The following is a 26,241-nucleotide window of genomic DNA, read 5'->3' as shown; positions in this document are numbered from 1 at the left end:
CCCCCCGACCCCCTTGTATTCTGACCCGGAGCACTTCAGTCTGCCCGTCCTCAGACCCAGTGCTGTTTGTGGAGGATGTGTATTGCTCTTTGACATAGAGCACAACACCCCCACCTTTGCTCCCCATTTTATCCCTCCTGTACAGCCTATAGCCCTTGATGTTTACCGCCCAGTTGTGCACTGAAGTGTGTTGTCAGGGCCAGGTGGTGGGGGCACAACCACTGTGCCCCCCCCACTCCTCACTTCCCTCCCTCCCTTCCTTACTTTCCTCCCACCCAGGCCTAACAACAGCTGCCACCATGACCCCACTTTGCCTCGTCCTGCCCCACTCCCCTCCCTCCCACCTCCCCTTCCCTGCTGGCTGTTCTGGGCATCCATCAGGGACAGGTGGCAGGGGGCACTGCCACCATGACCCCCTTCCCCCCTTACCCTCAGACAGGGAGGCATGGGCAGCCCTGTTGCTCGAGCAGCCAGGGCATGTTCACCACCAGACTTCCCCGGCAGCGGCTCAAACTTGGCACAGCCAATTGCCACCTGCCCTCTCAGCAGCACATGCACAGCTGGCCAAAAGCGTTATGGACAGACAAAGCCCTTTATATATAGAAAGAGAGAATATGCATGTATGTATATATGTACGTCCCTGTAAATAAAAAAGTGTTTCCACAACACAAGCTGCATCAAAGTGCTGTGGCCTGCATGCAGCCATCCCCTTGCTGTTTTAGGCACAAGCTACAGTGGTCAGGTAATAGCAGCTAGGAGAAGGTTAACACTAGACTGCCCATTTGTGCTTGCAGGATTACAGAGAAGCAGCAGCCATCTTGAAGCAAGTGGATGCTGTGCTGTCATGGCTGCCTATTTCCCCAGTTCCTGTTCCAATGAAGACAAATCAGCTTTCCTGTCTAAGATGCACCTGTTTGTTTGGTTTGGGGTTTTTGTTTTTTGGTTGGTATTTGTTTGTTTGTTTTTGGGGGGAGGGGGACTGATTTTTAAGAAAAAGCTGTGTGGTCTGAGTAAATACAGTATTGAATGGGCTTCCCAAAATATCTAAATAAAAGGAAGCATGCATCCTATGGAAATCCCACCCAGACTTTTAAAGCAAAGTTAAAAGGCTACAACACAGCAGATAAGACTGAGAAAAATATGATATTGCAGATATAATGTATGTAGCTTCAGAGTAAAATTCAAAGTTTATCACCATTGCCTGATTATTTCTAAGACACCAATTTTTCATTTGACATTGGCTGCAATTTATGTTGTTAATTTGGATGAGAATTGCTAGAGATTCCACTGGACCTACTTAAAACAAGGATTAATCCTCTACTAAATGGACTTCGCTTACTTCATCAATAGCTGGAAGACTTAAAAATGTGCTCAGTGGTAGAGTTAGTGTGCATGCCTTTGACGTAAAAATCGTGGTTCGTTTCTCGGGAGGAGGAAAAAAAACTTCAGCTACAGACACACTCTATTAGCAACACAAAAGGTATATATTTGCAAATAGGGTCAGAGAGAGAGACAAAAGATCAAACACTCTGCTGCCCCCGAGGGAAACTGCCCAGCTGGCTTTATCCCCTCTCTCCTGACCACGTGTGCAGAAGGAGGAACTTTTACAACTCATTTCCGGTTCATACAAACATATTTGTAAACATGTCGCTTCATACGTCCCATGTGCATTATAATTAATTACTTAAGTATGCGGGGCGGATAGGCTTAATATGTATTAGGTTATTGCGCATGGGCAGACCATTTCTGAGGTTATAAGAGCCTGAAATTTTTCTTGCCTCAAGGTTAGAACTGTAATCTACTTTTATCTGCATGAGAAAAGCTGAGGAGTATATGCTTTACTGTAACAAAGAGATAGTAACTTTGCAAAACAAAGAGGGAGTGATACTTAATACAAAGGGCCTTTGGTAGTTTTCCCTTCAGTTTCCAACCCCCCCTTCCCTCTCCCATTAGGAGACAAGGAGGGCTAGCAGCTGTGTTTTTTTTTCTAAATCTGCTATTGATAATGCATTTTTAATAATATTTCTAACACCTTCACAGCACTAGACATTTTCAGCTGGTAGCCTTGATCTGTGGGCTTTGATGAATCTTTTGATAGCAGCTTTTCAGGGGTCTTCTATAATACCAGAAGGAGCACAATTAGACCACAGTAGGTGATGTAATAATACCTAGAAGACAGCTTACAAAAGTAAAATAAGAACATGGATTTAATGTAGTCCATTAAACCATGATAGGGCGAATTTTATTTTTGAGGCTGGCCAGAATTATTAACGGTGCACATTATTTTTCTGCCAGAAACTGAAAAAAGACTCCCAGAAGGGAGAGCCTCCCTCTCCAATTACTTGTATAATAAGACATTGCCAAGAACCTGATGGGGCGAATGACTTCCATGCTGGAATGCATGTGCCTCAGATTGATACCTCAGATTTTTTAAAGTTCCAGCAAAAGGAGTTCTCATTTTGACAGGTTTGGCACCAGAGGGAGGGGGGGGTTAAGAGAAAAGCTTCTATCCAAGTTAAGTAAAATTCTTACAATTTCACTGAGGTGGTCTGTTGCTTTCTTGTTTCATACATCGTTTCATAGTTAGCAGGGTCAGAAGGGACCTGAGCAAATCATCAATTCCGACCCCTGGCCACAGCAGGAAAGAGTACTGGGGTCAAACTACCCCGGCAAGGTGATTGTCCAGTCTTGTCTTAAAGACCCCCAGGGTAGGAGCCAGCACCACTTCTCTTAGAAGTTGGTTACAGATCTTAGCTGCCCTGACCGTAAAGTAGCGCCTCCTGATGTCTAATCTGAATTTACCCTCTGCCAGCTTATGACAGTTATTCCTGGTCATTCCTGGACCCGCTCCATGTTGTCCACATCCCTTTTGAAGTGTGACACACCTAATTTCTTCTGTTTACTATCCACTTCATGTACTGACTAAAGATATAAAAAACTAGACTACCATGAAAAAAAAAGGGCCAAATTATGATTGTACAGATAAGCTTAATTCTGGAATGTGTTGTTCTTAATGCATATCTTATAATACATGCTGAGAGTTCAGATTTACCACTGTACAGGTAATAATTAATACATAGGGGTATGTATTTATTTTATCGGTGCTGGTATCAATTCATGACACAGGCTCCATTTTTCCTCCACTTAGTTAATTTAGCTTAATACAAGCCGTTTTATTTCCTTCATTCTTGTGAAATATTCTTGACTGGATTTTTTTTTCTTTTTCAGCCATTTATCTGAAATAATTGATTGAAATCTTATCTTTAACCAGTAGATCAGGATATTTTTCTAGAAATATAGAATCAGAGGGAATCAGAGGGAATCAGAACCATAAGAATCAGAGGGAAGCCTTCCTGAAAACATTTCCATTAACTTTTGTTCAACTGAGACAACTTTTTATAGACATTTTACCATCAGCCAAGAGGTTAAGTTTTAACTGCTTGGTTTTAAATTCTTGAGACTGTAGTGCATCAGTATCAACCAGTAATGGACCTACAAACATTTGAGAGAAATAACTTGTAGACTTAATATTTATGCAAGGTTTTCTCTAACAAAAAGAATATTTATCCCAGTAACTTTAAGATTAATTCAAGTAAGGGCATAACCACATAAGTTTTCTGTTATGTTCTCCCAACACCTGTTGAATGACGCACAAAATCTTGGGTTTGGATGCTCAAAAATACTTATTCAAAATATGTACTGTACACATTAAGTATAAAACTATTTCAGTCGGTAGTAAATGGGGCATAAATTGCCAGCATCAATTTTCCTGTTCAGCGTGGCAATACAATGTTTTTGAATTCATGGTTTTCAAATTAATTGTTGCATAGAGATACAAAATTCTAGCATGTCCATAATTTTTAGATTTTAAGTGAAGCAAGATCTTGAAATTCTAACACTATTAGGGATGTAGACGTCAGTATCATGTGAATTGAATTATGGTTGTGGCCTCCATTAACCTTAATTTTGACCAGTAGATATTAAGCATTTTGGCCCATGTAATCCATAAAAATATATTTATTTCCTCAGATAAACCCTAAGCTTTGCAGGGAAAAATGGTGTAGCAACCATTCTATTAATCACTGATCAATGTGGAACAAACTTTGTCTGAGTACTTTATACTCAATTTACACTTGGAAAGAAAAAATCAAAAAGTAAGCTGTATCTCCACTATCTCTTATTGCCATTGTTCTTCCAGACATTAGTTCAGCATTTCAGATCGTACCCTTGTGATGCAATAAACCTTTCCAGTATAAAGGGGATTCTTTTTTTGGCTAAGTTTAAGTCCAATGATTTATGAAAAACTCCAAAAATCTTATCGGGTCATCTTCACTATCTGAAGGTCCACAGAATCCAATTCCTCTAGTATTTCTATTTTGCTACTAAGGGTCTATCATATTTTGGAGAGTACTTACAAGCGTAAATCCTATGATCCCGAGTCTTACATGCATCGATTTTTTAACCGTCAAAGCTTGAATTTCTATTATTGATTACAAATCCAGTCTTCCAGCCAGAATAGCACCTGCAGGATATACTTTCAGACTTGCTAATTTCTTTAAAGTGTCCTTTTCAAATCTCAGTTAAAGGAAAAGTTTTTGACAGATCAAAAAAAGGTGGTGGCAGGGGGTGAAAAAAAAGAATAAAATAGATGTTTTAAAGAGTCCTGGGCATTGGCTCTCCCAATTATTTCTTCCCTGTTTATCTGAATGACTTCAATTTGGTTTAATTAGTTGCTAAAATTGTTCCAGCCAATTTAATCTGGGAGGGCATGCTTGACCAGGGGCTTTGGCTGTGTTCACCCCAATCAACTCTTTGGGATGTACAGGGCCATAACGAACAAAGGGAGAGAAGCATCTGGATAGCAAAAGGGAGAACACTGAGCAACCACATACCCTGCGTGACGGAGAGAGGTTAATGTCCAAGAAGGCAAGGGGGGAGGATGTTAGATTTAGGATCATAGGGAAGTAGGGCTAAAAAGGACCAAGTCGTCTAGTCCAGCACCTCTCTGCTGAAGGCAGGAACATCTGTCTAACCTCTTGAAAATGTACAGAGATGGTAAGTCCACAACATTTCTAGGTAGCCTTTTCCAATGCCTGATCACCGTCAGTCAGAAAGTTCTCTCTCATTCACAACCTTAATTTCCTTTGCAGCAGTTGAGTCCACTGCTTCTAGTCCTGTTCCCTACAGCAAGGGAATAGTTTCGTTTCCATCCCCATTATAATTAGTCCTCTGGTATTTGAAAACTTTTAAATCAAATCCCCCCTCAGCCTTCTCTTCTCCAGACTAGATAGCCCTTTCTTCATAAGTCATGCTGTCCAGGCCTCCAATCATTTCTGTCACTCTCTACTGGATTCTTCCCAATCTGCTCACATTGTTCTTGAAAGGTGGGGCCCAAAACAGGTGAGGCCTCACCACTGCTGAACAGAGCAGAATAAATCGCTTGCCTTGATATGCAAGAGATGATTCTGTCCATGCAACCCAATATTTAGGCCAAGAGTGTGGGGGACACTTTAACAGAAAAGAGGAAGAAGTTAAAAACATCTCTCACATATAACATGGAGCATGTGCTGGGGAACTGTAAACAGAATAAAAAGATGAGAGCCCACACAATAAATACGTCAGGAAAGACAATGGGGAGCACAAGGTAAGCACAAGGTTATTCTGATTTGTGGAATTAGCAGGAGATGCATCATACCATGTAGATCAGGGGAGAAAAAGTTAAGAGGAAATAGTAAAGAATATTAAATATTTAGGCACAGATGAAAAATAAAACAAAGATAAACAAATGGACATTCTGCCCCTATCAGAGCAGAGTAAAAGGCTTTGGGGCAAGGACAATATTTAGAAAACAAAGTTAATAGCTGTCCGTCTGGTTTTGTCAGACCGGCAGGCCACGCCACCCAGTGGAACGTTCAACTGGAATTCTCTCCGTGAAGGGAACAAACAGGTAGTAACTATCAACAATAGCGTCTGCCAAATTTTTCTCTAGCAACTGGGTATCATCTGATTGAATAAAAACAAACTATAATTGCATATCCCAGAAGTAGAGAATTCAGCAAACCTGTTCCTTTTTCCTCAAGAGCTGTAATGGCTTTGACTAAAATTCAATATAAGATCCAGCCCTACACATTTCAATTTGTTGTCTAATAGAAATCATGTTAGTGCTGAAGTTTAATCATACAGGCATGCTGGAAAGAATTACATGCCAAGATCTAAGCCTGTAATCTTACAAGGACTCATCATAACTCTTACTGGAGACAAGTTTTGAGAGAGAGAACCAGGAGCTCTGAGAACTATTTCTCTATGAGACAAGAGAAAACCTGTGAAACTGGAATTATCTTCTTAATCTGCAACAGAATATACGGAACTTGCAGCATTTCTACTGAATTTTTACTACAGGAAAATGAAACTCGGGCTGTCTATTAGTACACTATTAATTTTAACCCACTAAACAGATTATGATTTTTGCTAAGAATAACTTAATTATTGAAACAATAGGTATTATTTACAAACTAAAAATTTTTATTAACACAAAATATACAATACTCTTTCTAAATAGGATGCCTGTTACAGTTGTGGCACATAACATTAGAGCAAAAGTCACTTCTCAGACAACTTTACTGCTGAATAAAGAATTACCTAAAAAATATGCAAGTAATAAAAAGTTCTTGCAATTGGATTTATTTACAGTTCTTTCCTCTTTTTGGAAATATTCTCCCAGGAATCTGTATAAAGCTACTGCCTAATATGCAGGGGTTAGCATTCTGCCTTGGAAGCTGATTTGTCTTCCCTCTCCTGCATAAGAGCAACAATTCTGAATAGTATATGGCAAACTAACTGTAGCAAATGAATAGCTTTTGAACAAGGACAGTACCTGGTTAAATACACAAACAAGTCTTCTCCAAAAATAATTAGTGCTTTTTTGGCCCCTTATTCAGCAGAAAATGCTGTATACCAGCAGGAACGGTAGATTTCAGAATCAAAATCCATGGAGAAAAATGCAGAACTTAATGGCAAGTGCTCCCTCAACTTCAAGTATGTCGGGAATTTGCTCAGAAATGCCAACAGTATTTTTTCTTGAATCAGTGCATTTTATTGTCACAATTTTAGAAACTGGAAAAAAAATAGCTAAAAGTCTATGAAACAAAATACCTACAAAGTGGCAGCTCTGACCAGACATGTCTAGTTCTGTTTAGGAAAAAATATTTACATAGCTTCTTTCAGATTAATCTTTTACCATTGCATAATGCCCAACATCCTCAATATCCTGGTGAAAATGACGGAGGCAGTTTTTCTTGCAGGCTGCATCCTAATCGCGAACAGCTGCCACACACTCGTCATACGACTCCATATGTATATAGCAGCTTCCGAGCTACTGTTGTATTTCCACTACTCTGATAAATTAGTGATAAGTTGAAGGCAATATCTCTTTTCAAGTCTGTTTGATCAGTTTCTATTCCCTGAAATAATTGGAAAAAAATTATTTGCATGTACATTGGATATAAACCCTGGGTAGATCTTGAATATCACTGCCTTATAACCAGACATGTTTCTTCTCACTCTCCCCCGCCAGAACTCTAGCTAAGAGAACACCACCAGCATATGGCAGAGCATAAGTTTTCTTCCATTACGACTATTTTAAATAAGCCTTACTACAATTAAGATAAATGTCTGTTAGTTCAGACACTTTTGCTATCTGACCCACTATATAGACAGTGCAAAGAAACCCATGGCAAATTACAACAGAAAACCACTACAGAATCAATGTACTAATGCACACAAATTCTTTATCTTATTATATAGGTCATTTCATTTCTACTACATCAATATATTTACACTAGGAATCTATATTTTTTTGTTAAACACTCTTATTTGTGCAATAGAGAAAATGCCAGTCAGATTTTACATGCCATTATTCTTGCTTTGAAATGGATTTTAAATACACTTCTTGATATTCATACGAAAATGTTCTCCATTGAACATTTTCTTGTAGCTGATGCTGGCCACTCCCAATAATGTAACCATCAAACCAAACTCTCAGACTGTCTTGAGCCTTCGAACTATACATGTCCAGAAACACAGAACAGATGACAGCTAAAAGGGACTTTTTCTAACACTGGTGAATTTACAGTAGGGATTACTGATAATTTTGAGCACTGTCTTTACTTCTGGTTACTTACTGATAATACCCAACTGATTTGTAGAGACTAAGGTTCAGGTATTTGACTGTACAGTACCTCTAAGACAACAGCAGGAAGTTCAAGAGCCTTTTGGTAGTAGTGGATTGCCAAATGCACTAATCCCATCTGATGAAGGCCACGGCCAAGGTTATAGAAAGATTCTTGACAAGGTCCACGGATGCCCAGATAGCGGTGAAGGAATGAGAATCCCTGCACACACATTACAAACAAACAGCATAAGGTTTTGATTTTCTCTTTTTGCAGGAAGTGTTTTTTCCATAAAGAATCAGCTCATTTGAGGCCACAGGGAAAAACAACTCATTGTTTCATACCACACAAGAGCCAAACCATATTTTCATAGCCTCCAGACGGTTCACATGGTGAGAGGACATTTGCTAAATTGTGGCCAGCTGTTCTGAAATAGTATTACTTCCATCTATCGTACTTTAAAACATCACCCTGTGTTCACCGGGGGGGTTTCTTTCAACCCTTGGCCTTTTTACAACTCACTCTTACTTTGTTGTTTAGCAGTAAAGAAATAGCTTTTTGATTCAGCCAACCCTGACCACAGTCCACACAGAAGAACCTAGGACTATTCCTGGAAAGCAAACACATTCCTCCTCAGACCCTTGTAAAAGCTCCCGGAACACCAGCAACCTTCAGCAGTGACCAATTCCCAGCATACGTTTGCCAAATGACAAATCAGAAAAACGAATAAAAGGGAAAATGGAGCTAAAAGTCTGGGTAACTCAGAGGCTAAATAGTAGAAGGGTCCAATCTTAACGCTACTGAGGCCAGAGGGAGTTCTGCCAGAGACTCAAAGTCTGGTGTACAACTAGAAATTGAGCCTAGAATAGTAAGTAATTCCTTCCACTATACTAACCCCTCTATAACTTCAGTAGAAACCCCTCTGTAACTTCACTAGACTTGTTGTTCTTTAATTTGTTATTTTAGTTCCTTATTTCTGTTTTACCCCCTTTTAAACTAAACAGAGTCTATATCTGGGTTGAAAATGTCTTTGGGCAGTGTCAAAAACCCGCAACCTCGGCTTGTAAGATGCTGGCGTGCCTGGGATGGATGCTGGGGGAGCTGCAATTGTTGTGGCAGTGCAACCCTGCCCTCCCCTCCCCAACTGTCCACCCTGAGGTGCACATGCAAAGCAAAATACCTTCACATGCCATGCTCTGGCATCCATGCCGAGGGTTGCCTACCCCTGGTCTATATGCAGTGAACTCTAGCTCAGTTCACTATAAAAGTAAAGACGTTCTTAGTAGGCTTTCAGATGCAATCACTCTTCTTCAGGCATAGGACATCTCTGCTGTTCTGAGACTCCAAGGAATGAGAGAAGCTAAAACACTTTTAGCTTCTCTCATTCCTTGGAGTCTCAGAAGAGCAAAGAGAGACTCCCTATGCCCGAAAAAGAGTGATTGAGCCTGAAAGCCTGCTAAGAACTTCTTTCCAACTACTCATTTGGTCTAATAAAACATATCACATCTACTCAAAGAACCTTGGCTGCCTATGTCCTTAGACCAACACAGCTACAACCAAAAACCTATAAAAGGAAAAGAACTAGAAAGGGAACAATACTCAATCAGAGCTGCCCGACAGACTATTAGTACAAATACAGCACTAAGGTGGGACCCATGTAGCTCAGCTGTTAGGATCTGGGTTCAACCCCAGGCAAGAGCGGTGAGTTTCCACTCACTGTTTCCCTTTTACCATGGCCCCGAAGCCCATCCAGCCTCCTATCCAATTGATACCAGGAACAAACTGGAGGTAAAGGTGGCTGGAGCATGGTGCTAACCAAATCATATCCCAATGCTGAAGTTAAAGATAGAGTGCAGCCCTCCCCCTCCACTGCCCCAGTGAGCCAGAATGGCCTGTAGTGGAACACTTCACAGTGATGGGGCAATGTGGAAGAAACAATGAGCATTACCCACACAGATTGAGAAAAAAGAACACAGGACTGGGAACTAATCCAACCTCTGCCACCAACACATGTACCAACCTAGGAAAGTCATTTAGCTTCTCTTGAGCCTTTCGCTATATGAGGACACTGTGAATATTCATTAGCTAATGTCTGTTTACTGCTATAAAGAAGGCCACTGGGACCAGAGTCACTTCCCAGAGATTAAAGTAAAAATAAGATACTGAGTATAGCTGTTTTAGACTGAAATCCATATGTTCTTTTTAGATAAAAGGAGTCCTCAGGAAAAAAAATCAAATGGGATTAAGGAAAAAAGGGAGAATTCAGAAGGGAACTACTGCACAGTGGAAACAGAGTTATGGTTCATTTTGTTCTCACTTATGAATGTACTGATTTGGCTGTAACTAACAGCCTTTGATTACCAATATTGCCTCTAGAAACAAAGACAGTTCCTTCAACATGAGCAATTAGCTCCAACACACCAGCTCATCATGATAATTTGGAGCACCACTACATAATATCTGCATGAACTACTGAACAGACAGACTCAGGGCAAACTAAGATTAAAAGAAACCTTCAATGTGGGTGAAAAAGAAATGAGAAAAGCAGACACACAAAACTGCAGGACCAGAGGGTGACACAAATAGGACATTTTCCAAATACGCTGTAAAAGGAGAATGTCAGTAGCTAGGAAAGACAAGGTTATTATAAGGAAAGCAGTAGCTAAAAATATTAAAATCAGGCCACAGTTTGGTATCTAAATAAGTGAGCTGATTTTAGAGCAAGTGCCTGCAACTCCTACTGAAATCAATGGGAACTGTAAGCATTCAGCGTTTCTAAACAAAATCAAGCCTCTTAAGTGGCCAGCTTTCCAGCCCAAATCTGAACATAGATGCCTCACCTGGAGAGGAGAGGAAATTTTAAAAATCCTCAATTTCCAGGGAAGAAATTATAAATACTGGAGGTCACTAACCCAAAACCATCAGGTCTAGTATGGGTCTGGGCCCAGCTCTGGCAAGTGCAGAAAGTGAAGGGGCTAGCTGAAAGGGAAAATGGTTACAGTGGGTTGTGCTGGAGCACCAATCCAAAAAAAAGGATCACAGGGTTCCATCTTTGGCTCACTTTGTGGATCAGACCACACCAAGCCAAGAATGACCATAAATAGTTACAACAGCTCAGAAAAAGTTAGAGGGAAAAGAACAATTCCTTCACAATGTAGCGTACAAGATAATTATGTGCATCTACACGAGGATCCTACGAAAAACATGGATAGAAAAATTTGGCTGATCAGATCAAAAACAACCAACCAAATGAGTTTAGTTGCTCTTTTCTAAGGGCATTTATTTAAAAAATAAAAAAAATTTTACAGATAATCTGTCCATTACATGATCTAATGCAGAGAGATTATCTACACAGTGTCTGTACAAATTTGCATGCCTATCTGACAGAGCAAAACACTCCACAATATCAAAAATAGGAGCATTTTAAAACCACTGGACAAGAGTCCCTAAAGCCTTCAGAGCAAAAATTCAGGGTTTCTCAGTCAGAATTTTACAGATCAAAGCAAAACTGTTCAGAGTCCAACCTTGTTTCAATGGACATTGAGGGCACTCAGCATCTTGCAAATCAATCCTTCAGTGATTCACTAGAGAGTGCTCAGTGAATAACACTCCCCATAGCTTTAAGTACCAACTTTTAAAAATACTCAGCTAACTGTAAGAATCAGTGAAAATCTCTGATCCTCATTCTTAGATGTTATCTGGTTTCCAGAACTGGTCTAACTATTCATTAGGTTCTATTTTTATTTTTTTGTTAGTGAAGCATTCAAGGGTGTCTATATACAGTAATTACAGTGCATTGGAGCAGCCATGATTAATTGAGTCTGGTGGAGCATGGTAAGTACCACATTCCAGCAGACTCCAGCGTTGCGTGCATCAGTGTCCCTGAGCTGAAAAATGGCAGCAGGGGTGCTTTAACTAAAGCTCATTCAATGAGCTTTAAAGTGCCCACACCACCATTTTTAAGCATTGGGACACTGATACACATGACGCTCTGGGCACTTTAGAGCTCTTAGAGCTGCTGTAATTAAAGCGCCTCTGCCCCTCCAATTCCTGGAGAATGTATATAAACACCCCAGGGGTCCTAAATGATGATCTTCCTATGCATTTACCATTGTAGGGATTCACTAAACATTCTGGACATAATTTTCAACATATGCCTATTTGTTAAGTATTTGCTCCAATAATATATCATTTATGTTACATGGCTAGTTACCCATGTCACATGACATTGTTCTTATTATCTATTCAAGAGAGTGACCCTTTCTACAAGTTGAACAGTAAATAATGCCTTTCCAGGACAATATTTCAGCTGCATAAATATCAATACTACAGCCAATGGAACTAATATTTTCTTAAGTACATGGGGGCTGCCTAATACATGGAAGTAATTAAGGATTCTACAAACCAAAGCAAAATTGCTTTTACTTACAGAACTGGAGCAGCAGCAGACTTGTCTTGGGACATGTACTCCAAAATTACATGGATATTTTTGAAAATCCTAACCTAAATCCCTTTTTATATTATTCAATCAGCTGTGATCATTTGTTTCAGCTTTAACTACTTGAATGGAGTAAGACAGCTAATGAACAATAAATACTACAGACAAATGCAATCATAACAGTAACCCCACTTCCCTCAAACTTACCTGTACTAGAAGAGCATGTCTTTTTAAGACATATTTCTGAGATGCCATATGGATAAAAGTTAAGCCTATGCAAAGGCTGTACAGAGGCTCATCAGGATTGGTACGAAAGGCTTGCACATACTGTCCTAAAAGCAGGAGTAAATGATTTGAGACAGTCTCTCTCTAAAAGCATTTCACTGTATCAAATTTTTTTGGAAGTTTGAACTGAAAAAGGGAACCAGCATAAAGGAACAAATACTGAATACAACCACAATAAAACATGAAAGAACACCAGATGCTACAGCTTTCTTGTTTTCAGCACCCTCCTCTACTGCCCTAAGTAAAGTCAGAATTTAAACAGAATAGTCTCAAACACAGACAAAAACGGTTTTTTAATTAATTTAATCACTTTCAATTTTGCGCACTTGCTGGAAAAATATTAATTTCCTCAGCCCTAATCTGTGTAAAGAGGATAGCAAGATGCCAATTCCCTGATTAATTCTTTTAATTCTTTTCCTCGAGGAGTTATAAAATATTTAGTAAATTATTCTTTGGAAATGTATCTCTTCTAAATTAATCCTGCAATTTTCCTTAGAACAAATATTTAACACTTCAGATTTGCCATCTCTTTGATATTTACTTCATGGTTATCAGGTAGTGATTTATCATACTGTTCCAATTATAAATTGACCATGCATAAGTAAAACCCACATTTTTCCTCATTACAATAAAAGAAAAACAGCTCTCCCACCCCAAAATATAAGTCCATAACTACTACGCAGATACTCCTTGAATTGTTGATACATATTTTCATGAACTGGCCTATTCACTTATGCCCTGATTCTTTTACCAACAAATTAAAATGGGTGATATAATATGTGTTAGTGCCAAAAACTGCATAGTTCATTAATTGCAGCACAAAGCAAATATTAAGGATCTCTGACAAAGGTGAGTGTTCTCTTACTCAAAATGACATATTCCCTCTAGCTTGAAAATATTTAAAAACTGTGAGAAAGTTGATGTAAAGGAATTTGGGAGTATAACGTATAAAATATTTCAGAGCGTTGTACTTTTTATTAGTTAAATAAAATAATGACTCACCAAGAGCATGCTTGAAACTGCCAGATACAAACGCATTGTGCCCATTTAGGACACAAAGTGGATGATTTTCTGGATTTTTCAACATTAATCTAAGACAAAAGCGATGGTGTCGTACATCCTGAGACTGCATGGTGACTTGATTAAAGATGTTCCAGAGCTGAGGTTTATTGACATTTTCCATTACCATTATTCTAAAAGAAAGGAAATCACTTATTGTGTTGTGTATCTATAGTATGCAATAAATCACTAAGTAAATACCCTGTAATGAAAAGAAGAGATCTACAGTTTATTTGAAAGTATCATGTGAAAGACGAATCTAAAATCAATTGACAAATTATTCAAAGAGCCAAGCAGTCCTCACTTATTAGAGTAATTTATTTGGCTTTGATGGGACAACTCATTTGAATAAAGTTAGTAGGGCATATAAGAAAACCTGGGCATATAACCTGTAATACATTCCTAACATATTGCAAGATGACCAGATGGTCCACTGCAGAAAAGTGCCATAAAGCAGACAGGGGCTTTTTTGGCAATTAAAGACTGCCCAAAAAAGCCCTTTAATTTCAGAGACTTATTTGCTTAAGTGGAAATTAATAGATATTCTGGTCCTCTCAGGTCGCTGGCAGACATGCAAGTAAATGCGCTGTGGGATCTGACATGGCATCACCACAATCACATTTCCTGCTATGCCACATGTGCATGGCAGGAGGATTGACTGTAGGATCAAACAGCATATCCCGTCACATCTGGGGCCTGCCAGCATAGTGAGCCCCATCAGCTAGCTGATGGGGCTCCTAGCTGTGGGGGTGCACCATGCTGGCGTGATATGAAACCACTACAGTTATTACACATTTTTGTGTAATAACTTTATGGCTTATCCCCTGTTTTATTATGCCATTTATTGATCGAACATGTGGCCTGTGAATAAATTAAGACATGATTGACTGGTTAACCACATCTTAAGGGTCCTGTGTTCTGGGGGCCCTAAAAAAAAAAAAAAAAAAAAAAAATCAGCTTGCATGTAATTCAGAAGATCACTGTTTGAATAGCTACAAATGTTCATAGAAGTATACATAAAGCCTCACTGGAAATCATTACAGAATATGTGGTTGCGTTAACTACACTAGTGATTCTTACCTGATATAATTATAAGCCTTGCGGAAATTCTTATCCAGAATTGCAGCTGAAAGACCAAAGTACTCCAGCTCTTTACGCTTTTGCCTGTCATCATAGAACGAATAATACTCCAGGGAAGAATCCACCAACAGCTCTGCTTCCTTGTATCGGGAGAGGTCACACAAGGAGTAAATGGCTTTCAGGAGAAGGTTCCACCAATCATCTTTTGTCAGGACGCTTGTGAGTACAGCAAATATGGCTAAAATAGTAAGAAAGTCAAACAGGCACAGAAAAGAGAGCTGAAGACTATAGATTCTGTTTAAAATTTCAGCCCACAGGGTTTTTTAAAAAAATTTTTATATTAAGGGAAAATAATATTAAGTGGATTTTAATTCTTTTAAAACACAATTTATAGAGTTCAAATTTTAATAAATAATCACAGAGTAAACACTTCATAATTACAGGGAATTTAAATAATTCAAACTGGATCAGTACTATACAAACATGTACACATACACTAAAGGCCATCTCATTCGCCTGCGAAAGAACTACCTGATATGGACTAGTCATAATTTGGAAATTTTGGAAAATCAGCTGGAAAAACACAGTAGTTTGTACAGCTGATAAATAGTGGTGTACCTGGAGACTTCTTCTGAAGCAGCACTGTTTGAACAACTCTTTCATCAGGTTCAATTAACTTGCTATGAAATGAGTAGACATTTTTTTTCCACAGAATATTAATACAGGCCTGGTGCCTGCACCATGCTAAATTAAAGCAACTCGTTTATAAATGTACTTTTTCATGTTAGCAACTTGCAAGTGACTTAAGCAATAATTTCTTTGATTTTGGTGGGACCACTTATTAAAGTCTGTAGGATCAGGACTTAAATTAGGCAATGTATGAATTAGTTTATGTGGGGTGAGGTGATCTGGCTATCGGTAAAGCTGACCCAGGGAAAAAGATATGCACATGCCCACAAACCCACCTGTCCTAAAAAAGCCAATGACCCAGTAGTTAAGATATTAAACTTGGATGAAGGAGACTCAAGTGCTAACTCTGCTCCACATGAAAGAGCAGAGGCTTGAATGTGGGTCTCCCACATTCTAGACAAATACCATAACCACCAAGCAACTGACTATGCTGAAGCAGGCAAACAACATAAAACATAGCCTAGCTTTTGATCAATATGGAACAAAAAATGTCAAATCTACATTTTTTTTAAAAAACAGAATTCTATTTTGGTATTACTAATAAAGTCTTATTACTAGGAATACCATGGATCTGTCTGCAACAATCTCAGTGTCTTTGGTAGGTAAGGAGTTACTATGAATTAATTTATTTTTAACAGATTTTATTACCTTTGGCATCACAGTTTGCTGTCTCTTGGTCATCATTGTCTGATATTTTATCCCTTGATACCTTAATAAGATAAAGGTGTCGCTCCCCAGATTTGGAACTAGATATTAAACACACTTGAGCTCTGTTCATTGCTACCTGGAAACAATTATGAAGACCAATATCGTAATGTTTTTGGCTCTGTGAATGCATCCTGTATCTAGTGCACATCTTGCTCAGTTACACTACAGGAAGCAAAAGCATGTTTGACAGTTTTCATAAACAGTGTTATATTTAGCAGTGTTTCATGCTCCAGCGTACAATGGATTATCTAAAACAAGGATAAATGCTTTCTGAATATTCTGAAGACTTTTACTGGTCTATTTATAGTAAAAACACAAGTCCTTCTCTAGTGGCATAACAAAAGGGATGCCATGGTACTAGTACCAACGTTTTAGAAATAATACATCAACAGTTAGCTTTGCTGTATGTTATAACAGTTTGGACAAAATGGAAATCTGAATTACAAAAAACAGAAAGCAAACAAACAGCCAGAGTTGCAACACTACAACTTCCAAATACAAACATTTTTTTCAAAACAAAAATTATTTTTAAGTAAATACACAAAACAGCAGAAGATTTCAAGGAAAGTTACTGACATAAATTCACTTTGAATGATCTTATTTGCAAGCGGGTATTTACAGAAAGACCTTTCCATAATTTACAGTAGCTATGTGTACCCAAAGTGATGTGATCTGTGTAGCTATCTGTACCCAAAATGTTCTGTTTTTAATTTGTATATTCTGAAATCACACAAAACAATTCTGTAGTCCATCAAATTACAACTGGTGGAATTTTTTAAAATTAAAACAAGTCCCAACAATGAAAATCAAGCCCAGAGCTTAAGGCATAAAATGGTAGTTGTTATTCATACACAGAACAGAGCAGAATAAGGAACATTTATGTCCTAGCTTTTAAAGGTACCGAGAATCCAAAGGCTCATATGGCTTTGATGGGAGCTCTAGCTGCTGAACGCCTTTGAAAGATTCAGGCACGCTATTCAATAACATAACTGTATGTCTATTAAACATGCTATTTCATATATACAAAGCTTCAGTTTACTAATGTTCTTCTTACTGTTTTCCTATCTCCATGTAATTTCCTTGTGATGTTTTCAAGTTAGTTTGTTCTTTGGTTTAAGCAATATGACTTAACTTACCTTTAAGAGCATGGCTAGCATGGTGAGTAAAGTGTCCACATAACCATACATTTTGCCTTGGGAATACAACAACGTTGAACGATGGAGCAACAACTTTAATTCCTAGAAAACACGGAACATCATTAATCAAATTTTAAATTTTAAATTAATTCCATGGCTTGCTTTCAAAACTAAGATACTGGCAGTGGGGATTAAATGGACACAGAGAGTATCACATTTTCTCACACACTACATGCACCTGGTTTTGGGAAGGCAGAAGGAAAAAAGACAAAAAAATATTTTCCAGGTTCATGGCTAAATTCTTACCACATGGTTGAATTCCACAAGGCTGAATCTTGCCCAGTGCTGGTTTTAACCCTCTCATAGCTTCTGCCAATTCACCAGTAGCTTTTGGATGAGTAGCCCATTTGGCAGAGGTTGTGAAAGGTTTAAAACTGTGACACTCTGCCCCTTCCTCTCAAGCTGGGAAAGGAGTTGTCATTAAAGCTCCCTATTGGATGCTTTAATTCTGGTGTAAAAATCAGCTGAAGTTCACCCCAGTATTGAAGAGTTGATACGGGGCGGGAGTTGGGGGGGGTTGCATATGAGTGAATACAGTAGCTACACTCTTTTCCTTATAATGCTCTCTGAAGCCCCATAGGAAACCTTTCACCACTTCTCCCCTTGGGGTACCCAGATTCCAGTACTGCCAGGAAGGTATCTTTAACCAGCAGTGCTAGTATATTTAGCAATACATTCTTTACAGAACCATGAACCCCAGAACTGTGGACAAAGGATTCAACACAAAAGACAAAAATCATATCACACAGCATGTCACCTACCTGCTGGGCAGCATTAGCATCCTGTGCCAGTGTATCTGGATCATACATTGGTTCCAGGGCCTCGAGAGCTTTCTCAGGCCGGCCAAGCTGCTGCTGAAGTGTTGAAAGTGAAATTCTTGCATCCAAATGCAAGGGAGCAAGATCTACAACTTTGGCATAGCTCTCTGCAGCCCGTTCTACATAACCCAAGGCTTTTAAGCACTCTAAAAATAATGAATTAGATATGGTTACATGGTGTAGAGACCATGATTGTTATAATACATATGAAATTAGTTCTGTAGCAAAAATTTACATGTACTTACAATTAGAATTATTTTGAGCATTTGTTACTAAAATAGGAACGTGTACCACCCTCATATTATGCCCTAACAATGTAAGTCACTGTATTAGCAGCATCATAAAAAACCCAACACCTATTGGGGATTAATATGTAAAATGAAAGCTGAATCACTGACATTCATATGTAGGAAGACGAAATATTCTACAATGAAGGCATTTCAAAGTTTTTTATACTGGCTAAGGGACACCAATTACGCCAGAAAACCTTGTACTACAAGAATAAATGTGATATTCTCTGATTGTAACTATAGCATGGCAACACATATAATTTATCAATGGCCTCTACATCTTATGTTCAGAGATCCTTCACTAATAGCCTAAAATGTCAATGGGCGATAAGTACACTCAACACTGCACAAGACCTTCCAATACCAGGTCATTAAATCTAATGCTCTTACCTATTAAATACAGGACTTTAACCAGAATTTTATTACATGCTATCATATGATGGATGCTATCTTTCAGTATTAAGTAGTTTTGCCATGTTGTTACCTGCATGCCGGAGCCAGACTACAGCCAAGTTATATCTTTCAGAACAGACTAGGGCACTCAAGAGAGGCAATGCTGAACTGTATTCTCCAACATCCAGAAATGCTTCTGCAACATCTAGGTATAAATCCCCCATCTCCTCTGGATTTTGCTCTGCTAGAGTAGTCAAGAGAGGCTTTCCAATAAAACAAGTAGAAATTAAATAGTTATGCCAAACATATATGCATTGCAAACCATTTCATATAGGACCTGGCTAACAAACAGTCCAGTCAACATCTAATGTCACGCACACTCCACTCTGAAATACAATCTTCCTTAAAACCTGATCGTATAGTGACAAAAATCCTCAAGATTTTCAGAATTCCTAATAGGACTAAACTACCCTACTCTAGTAGGTAAAAAGCAAACTTCAAATTTAATTATCCTAGTGAAAGGCTCCATGAGGAGGGTGAGAGAAATTATTATTATTATCAGTCTCAAATCATCATTATGACTGAAGCATCGATTCAGAGAAAGTATTGTTTCACAATTAATAAGAATCAGTCCAAGCCTCTAATACTTTTGCTAGCAACTTTCACTGGGGACCAGTATACAGGCTGCAGTTTACTCTCCTGTAAAGGATATAATCTCTCTCCTCCCTAGTAGGACAATTAATTTGGCTTGATTATTTTTATTGGTTAATATTTATAGGGGAAAAAATTATATTGCTACTAATAAACACACCTCAAGCTACCTCCACTTATTTAATTCCCTGTAATAAAAGGTTTACTTCCATGGGAAAAATCCCCCCTACAGTGCTGTTGTAATGACTCTCTTAGGATTGTGCCCATTTTTGGAGGAAAGTGAGACAGTACAAAACCTACTATTAAATCAAATTCTGTAGCTATACTATGGTAAGAAAAACATTTTTGCTTGATGTTCCATAGCTGCCTCCAATGTAGCTGTGTTAGTTTATACTTACATTGAGTGGCTCTAAAATGCTCAGGTGAACCAAACAGATCATCAACTTCACTGTAATATCTATAGGAACTCCATCAGGGATAAGGCAGGTAACTTTCTCTGGAGCTACAAAAAGAAAATGATACTATTAAAAGCTGTGGGCTCTGAACTAAGACATCACACATCCTCAGTTAATTTCTCCCCAGCATTTGATTCAGCTCCAGACAAATAAAAAGGAAGATTCTCCTTGTCCTTCACTTTAGTATATGTTGGATCAGGCCCTCAAGATTCTCCTGATGCCTTTTCTGATTATTAAAACAACTCTCCGTGAACTTAATATTTTGCAGCATCAGGTGCATAAGTGCCATCACTTTCTGTGGACTTAAAAGTAGTTGAAGGTAATCAACACATTGGTAAAAAGATGTTCTTCTTTGCAGAGAATCAAGTCCCCAGTGCTTTGCCTCTCCTCCTGTGAACACTTCCTTTATAAAACTTTCTAATATTAGCCACCAGTATCCCCAACTCTTTACTGGCACATTACTAGACATGAGCAAGCTACTTCTCTACACTAGACTGAAAGCCCTATGGAGCAAGGACCCTACTCCCTGCATTTAATACACAGCAAAAACCTAAACTGTACTAACAAAACATACGAGTAGAGAATGTCAAGTGCACTTTTTATGACAAAGGAATTAAACTTGCTAATTAATTACTAACTCTTATTTAAATGCCCCCCCAAAAAACTTCACTAAGAATTCAAGAAGTTTCTTGTGAACACACTAAGTGTCAAGCAATCCTCCATTATTAACATGCAAGATAGCCTTAACTGAAATGCCTTACCACTAAAAGTATTCCAGATTCCTTAGGTCTATCACCACCTTCCTTTTACTTAACAAGTAACCACACACAACATTATAGCCAATTACTATAAATAACACTTGGAAGGATTAGTCCATGTCTACAGTGAATCAATATGTGCTATGCCATGTGCAATACATACTTCTTAGGTAATTTCTGATATATACTTGAAAAGTATGAAAGAACACAATTTCAGTGGACCATCTTTGGAAATTGAGTGTTTTTAGAGTTTGGAGGCAATGTTCTTTAATTGAAATGAACAGACCATAGACCTTTTCTAGACCAAGTCCCAAATTTCCTTCTCTCCAAAACCACTGCCTATCACAGACTTGATACACTGATATTGATCAGGATTCAGATTTACAGTAGATTCAGAATTACATTGCTCACAGGCAGCACTGGATTCAGGTGGCACATCTTGACAGTCCATCACTTCCACTTGGCTTTCTTGGATTTTCACAACAGCCACTGTATTTGTTTCTTGTCAAATGTGAAAAAACATAGATTAAGTTCTTTTGCAGTTTTCAGAGAAACCAAAATTATTTTATTTAGTTTCTCTACTTCAATAGCATATTTCTGTTCCAAACTGCTGAAAACTAGCCAACTTTTCAAAGGATAGGACACAGAGACACTTAAAAAAAAAAACGGGGTGGAAAAATAGGAGTAAGCTCCTAAAGGACTATCTAGGTTTTTCGTAGTTAGTAGTATAACATTAATCACATATAGCAGCATGCAATAATATGCACTTTTATTTCTTGGTTTGTTTAGCAGCACAAAGGCTGAAGACAGTAACTATCCTTAAAAAAAATCCCGATCAGAGAGATTTTTGCTTCACTGTTAACTTGTATCTTATCTATGGTGTAGAGCAATGGTTTTCACCTTTTTTCATTTGCAGACCCCTAAAAAAATTGAGTGGAGGTGTGAACCCCTTTGAATTGTAATTGTAGCTATTCACAGACTTTTGATTAATCGTAGTCATCTTTTGTAAACCCCAGTCTGCGGACCCCAGGGGTCTGCGAACCACAGGTTGAAAACCAGGGTGTAGAGGGCAAAGCCAACAGAACTTTTCCTAGAAAAGGAACACAGGATCAAGTCCTATATTTCCACTGGGTTTTAGATTTGACTGCTCATCCAACTGACTGACTAACCACATAACAGAGTCTGGGGAAATACTACAGCATTGAGCTAATTTCTAAAACTAGACAACGCTCTTTTACAGTGTGTCTGACTGAACTGAGAAATGACTTTCAAAAGGAGGAAGCTTTCCCAAAGAATCCTTGTTTCATGCATTCCATGCTTTCAAATGATTACTTCTGGATCTGTATAAACAAAAATACTTGAACATACAACAAAAACATAGGTTTAAAAAACAAAACAAACCCATGAGTATGTTTCTTTTGGCTCAGAGACGGAGATTCTAGAGTCAGTATGCCATCAACCTGATGAGGTGGTTTTCAAAAACTACTTATCTAAGAAAAATAAATGGTCTGATCTCAAAACTCAGTGGAATTTTAACAATTTAATTGGTCTCTGTTGTGTTATACCTTAGGCAGTAGTCCAAACCACTATATCTAACTGAAAACCTGAGTAATTCATTGTACTTTGGGTAGATGATGTACAACTTACAAAAATCTGTAAGAAGCGTCACTGTATTGAAGACAAAGTGTGATATACGTGATATACATTATAAAAAACAGTAATTACACTAACAGGAGCATCTCGCTAGCCACTTCCTAGACTTTTACCTTTATTCTCCTCAGAAGATCCTTTTTCTGTAGCTTTCTTTTCAAGAACTATTCCTGCAAAATCTGTAATAATCTAAAAATGGAAAAAAGTCACATCCTGTTAAAATAAAACCAAACCTATGCAGCAACTGTTTTAGCTAAACAGGTTCCAAACACAGTTCCTGGCAAAGCAATTTAAAAAAAAGGTAAAACCAGGTAAGCTTCTATTGTCTGGACCACATCTCAATACAAACACTGCCTAGTAAACCCAGCTACCCACCCTTCAATCTTTTGGAGGTGCAGACCAACTTCTCTCAGAGTGGCAACATTTAGAATAGTATTTAGTACACATTAACTTCCTTTAAGGTCATCTGGCAAAAGGACCATATAGCCAACTAAGCTCTCTACACAGCTCTAGGAAGTATTCCTTGGGCTACAATTTTGTGTTTTGTGGGGTTAATAAAGTCTGTAATGTAATCTTGAAGGAAGAATACAGTTTCTTTCACTATCAAAGATTCAAATCTGTATACTAACTTGGTATTTCTGATTTTAAAATTGCACTCATGTTTAAAACAAAATATTAAGCAGCACCAAGTTGACTTCGATACCCATAAAACACAAGTTAAATAAATGAGAAATGGCTAACCAACAAACTACCAGGAGTGACCAGGAATAACGGTCACAAGCTGGCAGAGGGTCGATTTAGGCTAGATATCAGGAGGCGCTACTTCACGGTCAGGGCGGCTAGGATCTGGAACAAACTTCCAAGAGAAGTGGTGCTGGCCCCTACCCTGGGGGTCTTTAAGAGGAGGCTAGATGTAAACCTTGCTGGGGTCGTTTGACCCCAGTACTCTTTCCTGCCATGGCAGGGGGTCGGACTAGATGATCTACTCAGGTCCCTTCCGACCCTAGAAACTATGAAACATCAAAAGACATTGTTCCACAGGGAATCATTGCTGAATGGAGCTTTCAGTGTGATCTTTCATAGGATTTTAATGCAACTGGATACTACAAAATATTTTCAATGATATGGAAGTAAATATATTTTTTTAATTATGGCTGATAGAATCTGGGTGAATGGATAACAATAAGGACAAAGAAACAGATGGTAAGATGAGCTCATTCAAATGAATGGAGTTTTAATATGACCAAATGCAGTTATGTAACTAGGGGGGAAAAAAGTGCAGGGTGTACCAACAGGACTAGGGACACAAGTTACACACAAACCAATTTAAGTAATGAGAAACTGGTTTAAACCTGCAACAGAACATACATTCACTGCACATAAGCCAGTTTTAACATGGTTGAAACTGGTCTAAGAAATACCTGATTGAATGTAGTATCAGACTTAACTGATTTGGGTCAAACCAGTTTCTGAAACGTCTGTCCCAGACCCCTTTCTGGTTCAAGTTAAATCACAGCTTGGAAAGAGCTACAGGGGAGGGGAAGGTCCCACTTGCAAACTAGCTGCTAACTGGCCCACTGGTGGATCAGGGCAAGGAGCTGGGACCTAACCCACACCTGCAGCTCTTTCCATGCCCCATGCCTCGATCACCAGATCAGGGCATGGGGCTGGGACCTGCCCCTGACCAGAACAGTTGCCAGCCAGTCCTGGGCTGCATGGGGAAGTCTGCATGGGCAGGCCTGGAGCTAGCATGGGGCTGCCCAAAACAAGATAATCGTCAACCACCTCTAGGCTGCACTTGCTTCCCAGTCAGAGGCAGGTTCCAACCAGCTCCAGACTAAGCGGGGAACTTTTCCCATGCAAGGAGCTCCCAGCCCTTGCTCTGCAATCCTGACTGCAATCCCAGAGTGGGGGCTGGGGAGCATGTTCCCAATCCCCACTCTGCAATCACGGGGCAGGGGCTGGAAACAAGCTCCCCAACCCCCCACTCTGGTATCTGTCAAAGATCAAAGTCTTTGATTTCAGATGCCGATGGCAAAAGGTCAGATGACAAAAGGGTCAGAAGTTAACACAGCAAACTCTATGGTTGTAATTTATCCCTCTGTATTAACAGTGTTGCATATACACACCCCATCTGTGCCTCATTTCAAATCACTTAAGTTCCCACACTAGAGAGAGAAATTGGCCTTGACAATTCAGCACGAGAGATATCGGTACCCATAGTGACTAGATAAAAATGAAACTACTTTAATGAAGTTGTAAAATTAAATATACTATGCGCGCCATCCTATGACCAAACAGAACCAGTACCACCCAAGTAAAAATAACCCCCCCTTTTTATGAAACCTGAGCAAACAAAGAAAGCACAAGTGCCAACTCAATAATTATTTATAATTGGCATATAGTAATTGGTCACCTGCGGAAAGTAAAACTTTGAAAGAACTTCCGCCCAAACCAGAGAGCAGAGAACGGAGAACGGAGAACTGTGTATACACTCAAGAAGAACAGATTGTGCACAATGAATATTAGCTCTTCTGCCTACGTATTTTTTTATTTTATGTTTTTTTGGCGTACCCGGTCTCGTCTTACCGGTCCGTTTATCTCTTTACCTTTGACGTTATCTTTCTTATCAAGAGCTCTTAGCAATTTGCAGACTGCAACGGCTTATATGAATCGCTCGGAAGCAACCATCTTACCCACCCTGTAAATGCTGGGTAACATGATATCTGCATGCTGTAACTGAATGAACAAATCAACTCCACTGCCTACGCTCTAGCCATCAGAAGCGTAAGTAAAATAAATCTTTTGTGAAAACATCACACTGTGTTTAAATCATCCTGACTCCTGCTCACCGTTATCACCCACCTGCCCGGTCATAAATCCCCCTCCTCGCGCCAAGCCGGTCATGCCGACCCAGGCTCGCAGGTCAAGGGTGCACCGGCGTATGGAGCGCAACATGGTGTTACGAACAGGATCCAGGGGAGGTGAAACAGAGTCAGAGTTAATACGTCACTGTCCGTGGCATGCTGGAGACCGTGATTGTGCGAACTCAAATGATCTATGGATGCACATTATTTACCACCAAGCAGATGGTCTCATTAACCCATTGATCACCGGGTATGTCTCTCATTGGAGACAAGGGAGGCAAAGAGTGGGCCATTCAACTGGGGCCAAGCTCCTTCGGATGTGTTATGAGCCGAGATGGAGTCACCTTTCGGCCCAGAGATGAGGTCAAGAACTTGTCTCTGGCACGAGTAAAACCTGACAGTGCGGTGAACCCAACACCCACTCAAGAATTTGCTCGCTGCATCCGCCATGTACGGGAAGGGGGAGAGGGCACCCCACCCGACAAGTTCAACTGCCCCATCTTGCCACCCGACTCACGCGGGCATGAACTGCTGACGCAGCTCCGCGAAGCCCTAGAATCAGAGAGCCGTACGGTGACAAAGTGGACTGGTCCCAAATGGGACAAAGGAAAGATGATTAATGTTTTATTCCGTACTGTGTCTATTCTGCTGCGCGAGGTCGCGAATTTTGATTCACAGCTGGGTACAGCTAGCAAGACTGCTGAGGATCTGGCAGTAAAGTGCAGTGCTTCCTAT

The 26,241-nt window shown here is 39.3% G+C and overlaps 1 protein-coding gene across 1 annotated transcript in view; it reads right to left on the bottom strand.

Moving 5' to 3' along the window:
* Window positions 1-6,499: 6,499 nt before the first annotated feature.
* The window catches only part of GTF3C3 (general transcription factor IIIC subunit 3), a 38,721-nt gene continuing 18,979 nt past the window's right edge, over window positions 6,500-26,241 (bottom strand). Inside the window, exons 9-20 of the mRNA XM_090041705.1 lie at window positions 22,756-22,828; window positions 21,392-21,490; window positions 20,175-20,278; window positions 19,217-19,388; window positions 18,386-18,588; window positions 17,565-17,666; window positions 16,369-16,504; window positions 15,031-15,268; window positions 13,894-14,084; window positions 12,814-12,938; window positions 8,238-8,390; window positions 6,500-7,460 (exon numbers count right to left, since the gene is read on the bottom strand). Coding sequence (XP_089897831.1) covers window positions 7,338-7,460; window positions 8,238-8,390; window positions 12,814-12,938; window positions 13,894-14,084; window positions 15,031-15,268; window positions 16,369-16,504; window positions 17,565-17,666; window positions 18,386-18,588; window positions 19,217-19,388; window positions 20,175-20,278; window positions 21,392-21,490; window positions 22,756-22,828 — 1,719 coding nt within the window. The 3' untranslated portion in view covers window positions 6,500-7,337. The remainder of the gene's footprint in view (window positions 7,461-8,237; window positions 8,391-12,813; window positions 12,939-13,893; window positions 14,085-15,030; window positions 15,269-16,368; window positions 16,505-17,564; window positions 17,667-18,385; window positions 18,589-19,216; window positions 19,389-20,174; window positions 20,279-21,391; window positions 21,491-22,755; window positions 22,829-26,241) is intronic.

This window comes from Crocodylus siamensis, chromosome 4 (assembly GCF_052110815.1).
Source record: "Crocodylus siamensis isolate JL-2025a chromosome 4, ASM5211081v1, whole genome shotgun sequence".
In the NCBI taxonomy this organism is placed as follows: Eukaryota; Metazoa; Chordata; order Crocodylia; family Crocodylidae; genus Crocodylus; species Crocodylus siamensis.
The sequence above is the reverse complement of the archived record's forward strand: the minus strand, read 5'-3'. Positions and strand labels throughout refer to the sequence as shown.